This window comes from Telopea speciosissima, chromosome 10, assembly GCF_018873765.1.
Source record: "Telopea speciosissima isolate NSW1024214 ecotype Mountain lineage chromosome 10, Tspe_v1, whole genome shotgun sequence".
In the NCBI taxonomy this organism is placed as follows: domain Eukaryota; kingdom Viridiplantae; phylum Streptophyta; class Magnoliopsida; order Proteales; family Proteaceae; genus Telopea; species Telopea speciosissima.
Window position 1 is genome coordinate 47,717,793 of NC_057925.1, and position 6,730 is coordinate 47,724,522.

General features: G+C 39.7%; 1 protein-coding gene across 2 annotated transcripts; it reads right to left on the reverse strand.

Moving 5' to 3' along the window:
• Positions 1-1,036: 1,036 nt before the first annotated feature.
• Positions 1,037-2,941, reverse strand: LOC122644016 (probable serine/threonine-protein kinase WNK11). Of its 2 annotated transcripts, XM_043837608.1 has the most exons (3): positions 2,806-2,927; positions 1,995-2,598; positions 1,037-1,473 (listed from the first exon to the last, which is right to left on the reverse strand). In XM_043837608.1, the coding sequence occupies exons 2-3, from the start codon at positions 2,496-2,498 to the stop codon at positions 1,072-1,074; spliced, it is 906 nt and encodes a 301-aa protein (XP_043693543.1). In that variant the 5' UTR covers positions 2,499-2,598; positions 2,806-2,927; the 3' UTR covers positions 1,037-1,071. The 2 variants fall into 2 exon arrangements, with proteins under 2 accessions (XP_043693543.1, XP_043693542.1); XM_043837607.1 differs by having other exon boundaries at positions 1,995-2,941.
• Between the last annotated feature and the right edge of the window lie 3,789 nt (positions 2,942-6,730).

A 6,730-nucleotide genomic window follows, 5' to 3' on the forward strand; every position in this document is an offset into this window, starting at 1 on the left:
AGGTCAGTTCTGTACCGTCTACAAGTGGGTTAAGTATAGGTAGATAAACGATACAATACAATGCACCAACAGTTAAAAGGACAAGGACACAAGATCAAAGTTCATATTTAACGGTATTTTTGGGATGTCAACTTGCCAGATTCCAATCTGACGATAACTGGCAGCTCTATATTTACCGTCTTTAGTTTAAACTATCTTAGTAAGCAAAACGATAAGGATGGCTAGGCCCTAGAAAAACGCAAGGCTAAAGTTACAGTCGATGAAAATCTTTTCTCTTTAAGTTGAATATTTACATTTTTTTTCTTATTTTCTCATTAAAAAACGAAGATTTGGAGAATTGTTTATTCTTTCATCGTGAAAAGCGTGAAAGCCCAATAAAATGGGAAAAAGATCCACTCGGCCCGACCGTTACAGTTGGGAAACGCCAAAATCCAAAGAATTACAACTAGAGTATTACTCATCTACGCAACCTTCAAAAGGAAAGCAAAAATGACAAATGGAAATGAAAAAGAATCCTCTGCTCCGTCACCGCCTCACGCGGATTAGGATTTCTTCTCAGAGTCATATTCTTCATTTATCACACCATTCAGAATTTCAGAGATTTAGAAGAAAGAAACAGAAGAAGAAGAAGAAGAAGAAGAAGTCATCGCATCTGATGAGACTTCAGATATGGACGGGATGAACAGAAGTAACCTTTGACCTTTCACATTAGGTCTTTAAATTTGATTTCATTAGTGGAATTTCAAAAACCAACAAATAATATAATAAACTAAGGAGAAGCTAAACTATGTCGGATACACAGAAATATAAATCTTCTATTTTTATGATTAAATTGAACTCTGTACATGCAAAATTCCTTCTGCAACCAAATCATCCCTCTAAAAAAAAAAACAAGAAACACTTTACACAGCCGTTCATTAGATGAAACCCTCTACGACAAAGAGAAAAAAAAAAACCCCCAACCTTCATGTTCACCTTTACCCACCCCCCAAATCAAGGAAAATGAAAAAAAAAAAAAAAAAACGAAATCAGAATGAAAGAAATCTAACTGGATCGTCATTGACGTCGAAACTAAGAGCATATGCTGCTATTGTTATTGTAATTATCGTCATCATCAAGTCCGGCGAAGAAAGGATCCTGGAGGAGCTCCGTCGCGGAGGGTCGAGCTCTAGGCTTGGCGAGACATTTCTCTATGAAGGCCCTAACCTCGGGATCCTTCACCTTGTTCATGGCCTGGGGTCGCACCCCCGACGTCACTTTCTTGTATATCTTCACCACGCTGTCGCACTCGCTGTAAGGTATCTCCAGCGTCACCAGCTCCAGTACGCACATCCCAAACGAGTATATGTCCACCATCTCCGTGTATTCCTCCTCGTACAGCTCTGGAGCCATGAACTCCGGCGTCCCTAGCACCGAGTGCGCTAACCGGTTCTTGTCCACTATCGCAGCCAAACCAAGATCACCGATCTTCACCTGTTCAATTTCAGGAGAGTGAATCACAATCCCTTTCAAAAATGGACAGGAAAAAACAACAAAGAGAGAAAATCAACACCGTCGGTTTTGCTAAACTCAGCTAACGAAATCTTCTGTTAGGACTTAAAAGGGTCAATTTGGGAAATTGCAAAAGGTTCTCCCTAGCCCTAGCCCTAGCCCTAGCCCTACACTAAAAGCTTCGAACTACCAAACAATACCTAAGATCTAAACCGAATTTACTTGCAGCCCACGAAGTTCTCATGCCCACCGTGTGTGTAAGTATGCGTACGAACTGTGGAGTACAAACCTAACCCTCCATTAGAGAGTCACCGTCATGGCGAGTTCTAAATAAATTGGCTGGCACGAGAGGTTCGAGGGTGGATACTAAATGCAGACTGCTATAATTTTCAAAGGAATTTGATCCGACCCAAGATATTCTAAAAGTAAATAGACAACAAAATTATGATTTATTACTTAATTAAAAGAAGAAAGTAAAGTTTAGATAGGAAAATTGAAAATACCTGTCCAATATTTCCATTAATGAAGATGTTACTGCAATTGAGATCTCTGTGGATGATGCACGGTTCATGATTGTGGAAATACTCCAGACCTTTCAGGATCTGTCTGGACCACTTCTTCAAGGCCTTGACAGATACGTGTCGATGCTTTTTGCGGTATTCCCTCAGATTTCCAGACGTGCAAACCTCAGTGATCATATTCAACGTGTTTTTCTCCTCATCAGTCCACACATTGTAAAGCTCGATGATGTTCGAGTTCTTCAGAGTACGAAGTAACCGGACCTCAGAGTACAATCGATCGATTACCGATCGATCTTCGCTATAACTCGACAAACGTACCTGACTCCAAGCCACCTCTATACCTTCCTCCTGGTCGAACGCGCGGTAAACCTTCTTCACTGACCCACAGCCAAGCAAATCGCTGTACCGGCCGTACCTTCCGGTAGGATCCACCTCAACGAACGGCTCCGAGTCCTTATCAGACGCATCGGAAGTCGCGCACGGCATCTTGTGAGATTGATTCAAGCCAAAACCTTCGTTCAAGAAAAAACCAAGATCCGAATCCCTAGAACCACGAGAAAAATCCGCAGCACAGAGAAACACAATTCTAAACCGTGACAATCACAAGAACACGGCAAACAGAAGCTCTGATCAGCACGGATCGGAGAAAGGAACAACGAACGCAGTAGAAATCGAAACTCATCAGACGCGAGACAGTAAATATTAGGGTTTCTAATATTTAACAGGTTTTTTCGATCAATCGGAACAAGAGAAGGGTTATTTATCAAATAAAGACAGAAGCAGAACAGATTACCAGGAAATATGCCGTTCGAGCTTCCCTGAGATAAGAAGAACTTCGGAGACACATCTTCTCGAGCTTGAGAGATAACGGAAACAGGAAGAAAGCGATGAGAGCAGAAGAGAGAGAGCACAGAAGTAAAATAATAAGCCGCTAAAGCAGAAACCTGAAGCGGAGAGGACAATTTATAGGAATCGAAGTAGGGCGTTTTTTTTAAGTTAACCCGAGTTTATCCTGGTGTAGTTAACCGTTAAACGAGAAATCCTACTTCTACTAGTAAACTACTTAATCCCGTTCATATCCTATGACCGGTTGAAGGATGAAATTTCCATCCTATCATTCCTAGCTAGAGAAGACTTTTGAAACGCGGGCATCGACACAGCTAGCTTTCCCATATGTTCTAAACCCCATGTGATTTGCTCTGCTGTAACGCATAAGCATACTGAAATTTCCAGCCTCATGCCAGACATGCCGATTGTCCACCTTTATTGGAAATTCACTGTAGATATAATGTCAAAAAAATCAACCAAATCGGTTGGACCGGTAAAATAAACCGAATTGATTCCAATGTTGTTACGTGTTTAATAATATGAGGTGTGATGTATTATAATGTGTGTATACATGGGTGCATGCATGATTATAGGGTGTGAATAGTTACGCACGATATTAGTAGTTAGAGAGTAGTGTACATGCTTAGGAATCTTATTAGTTATGGTAACCGATTAGAGATGGGATACAAGATTGTATGAGTTATTGTAAATCTCTATTTATTTGGGAAGAAGTAAAGTAGGAGTGATCATTGGCAATATCAAAAATTCTCCTTACGAGATGAGGTATGGCTTCCTCAATTAAATCTTATTCTCTCAAAATCTTTCTGATTCCTTGTCCATTTCACACACCACCAAGATAGGTAGACAAACTCAACTCAGATACTTAATTATCAGCTTGGTATCAGAGCTGGCAGATGAACTAGTGTGTGGAGAGAATCGAAGTTGAAGTTAGCACTCTCAATGAGGGGCAATAGTGGATTCTCCATGAACAACAACAAATTCTTTCCAAACTTAATGATCTCTTCGAGAAGCTCAACGCACCTCAGCCTCCTCAACAATTCGAGGTGAGTGAGAACTCGAGAGCTCCATCGCAGAGCTACCTTCGACTCACAATCCAGCTCCACGAATGACGACCTCCCAACAATATCCTTCACTCCAAAACTGGTGAAGCTCGACTTTCCCTGTTATAATGGAGATGAAGACGCTACTAGTTGGATGTGCCGAGTTGAACAGTTCTTTCAGTTCTAGCAAACACCGGAAGAAGAACCAGTGGCATTGGCTTTTTTTTATTTGGAGGGAGATGCTCAACTTTGGTAACAACTCTTCAGACAAGGCGAGGTTGACTTCTCATGGCAGACGTTTTGTGAAGGACTGCATACACGTTTTGGACCAACTCAATTCCAAGGTTTTTTTGGGGAGTTGGCCAAACTGCAATAATTGGGTATAGTACGAGATTATCAAACCAGATTCAGAAAATTGCTCTCAAAAATAGGATATGTAACCCCAAGCCGCTAGGTGAGTTGTTTTCTCAGTGGCCTCAAGAACAATATAAAAGTCAATGTGTTAGCGAGAGACCCACTACACTTACGGCAGCCATCGGATCAACTAGGTTGTATGAAGCTCGCAACTACTCACTTGAGGGAACGAGCATTCCACCAAATACTCAAGGTTCAAGTCTTCCTGTTCGTCGATTCACTTCAATGGAGATACAAGAAAGGTGTATGAAAGGATTATGTTATAATTACAATGAACAATTTGTGTCAGGTCATCGTTGTAAGAAATTATTTTTGATTGAAGGGGATTATCTAGGTGAAGAGGACGTTGATAATTCCGAAATTATCTTGAAGCAATTTCCAGGTTTGGGGATTGAGGACAAACTTAATCTTAAGGGGGGGGGGGGGAGGGATGTTGCGTATTTAATAATATGAGGTGTGATGTATTGTAATGCATACATGTGTGCATGCATGATTGTAGGATGGGAATAGTTATGTGCGGTATTAGTAGTTAAGTAATATGTGGTTGGAGTTTACATCAGTTATTACTTGTAAGTAGAAGAATGGATTACAAAGTTAGGATTATTATTAGTTATGGTAATTGATTTGAGATTACGTGATCGTATGAATTATTGTAAATCCCTAATTATTTGGGGAAGAAGTAAAGTAAGATTTATCGTTGGTAATTATCAGAATTCGCTTTGCAAGATGAGGTGTGACTTCCTCAATTAAGCCTTATTCTCTCCTAAAATCTCTCTACTTCCTTGTCCATTTCACACATCACCAAGATAGGTAGATGTACTCAACATGGGTACATACTAGACCTATTGTTAAGATCGATAGAAACCGGAAAACTCGATAAAATTTATTTGTTACATTATTTTTTATGGAAAAAAGAAGCATGAAAGGCAGCTTGGCCATTGCAACCATACATAGGGGAAGGTGCATTGACCACCAACCCCCCCCCCCCAATGAAAGGCAGAAATCCCACCACTGTTGATGCCCTTCTACGGGCGCTCCCATTACTCCCCGCGTTGACACAGGGCCATGCTGTCTTTTAGGGATACCCTCTCCCTTTTTTTATATATACATGGAAACCAAAATCAAAGTGGTAACAGATCGATAACTAAGAGAGTCCGATAATAAAAAAAACTAGAATCCGACCAATACTAAAACTCATTCGAATCGGTACATCCGTACATGCATAAAATTGATTTAGGCTTCTCAAAACCCAACCCAATTAACCCTTTGACACCCCTAATCGTAGAAAAGGATCCGGTTAGGTAAAACTCATGTGTAAGCACATTGAGATTATAACCATTAGGCTTGAACCCTTGGGGTCAGACTTCATACAATAAGGAGCAATATGTAGTTATTCAAAGATAAGAGTGGGATCACTATGACGCCAGTGTGCAGTTTCCCACCAATGAAGGATGATTGATCAAATCGGCCAATAGTGGCATTTAATGAGGAGAGAGATTGCGAGACCCACTGGTGTGATATGAGAGGGCATGCACAGGAATCTACTCAATGTCATTGTGGTTTTTTTTTTTTTTTGCCCTTGAAAGACTAACCCTTAGTTTAAAAAAAAGAGAAAGAAACAAATGCATAGACTTTCCACTCTAAAAAATAAAAAATAATAATAAGAAAAAGAAAAACTGAACACTAGTTTATGATGAAATCTTCTTAATAGATATACCTTATTTCGTCATGAAAGAATGATGAGTTTCTCACATAACGCTTTACAAATGAAATCTCCTTAATTGACAAAAATTGTTTTGTCATGAAAACAGTGATGTGTTGAATCCCTGTGTTGGATATTTAGGGAACGGTCCTGGAAAATCATGTCATATTTCAGTCTCAAATCCAACTCTTTATCCTTCCATCTAATGCCATGTCCTTCAATGTATATCTATGCACCCCACTATGATCCCATGTAGTTCCAAATTTTTCGGTAACTTGTTTTGCCATTTGCCACACTCAAATTGGTCTTTTTTTGGGGGAGGGAGGTAGAAAGTTGGTTTAATTTGACGTGTCAGTAGGGAAACTTGGTGTTTTCTTATTCATAAAATTTTAGCCCTATCTGACAGACCATATGGTAGTTCTAGATGTTTGTTAAAGACATTCTTTTTTCACATTTCATGTGAAAAAACCAAACCCCTCTCCATCCTACCATTCTTTACAAATTAAATTTTTTAATACTATTAAATTTTAGATGTAGCCACATGGTAACATCTAAATGGTTGTAAACTTAAAGGAGATATAGGCCACTTTTTAAAAATGATTGCTTCTAGGTATTTCATTTCCTAGATAGAATTTATTTTTAAAGGAAAAAGAACGATGTTTGGTCGTGTTGTTCTAGCACCTAGACACACGAGCGTGCGAAATCGCCGCCCA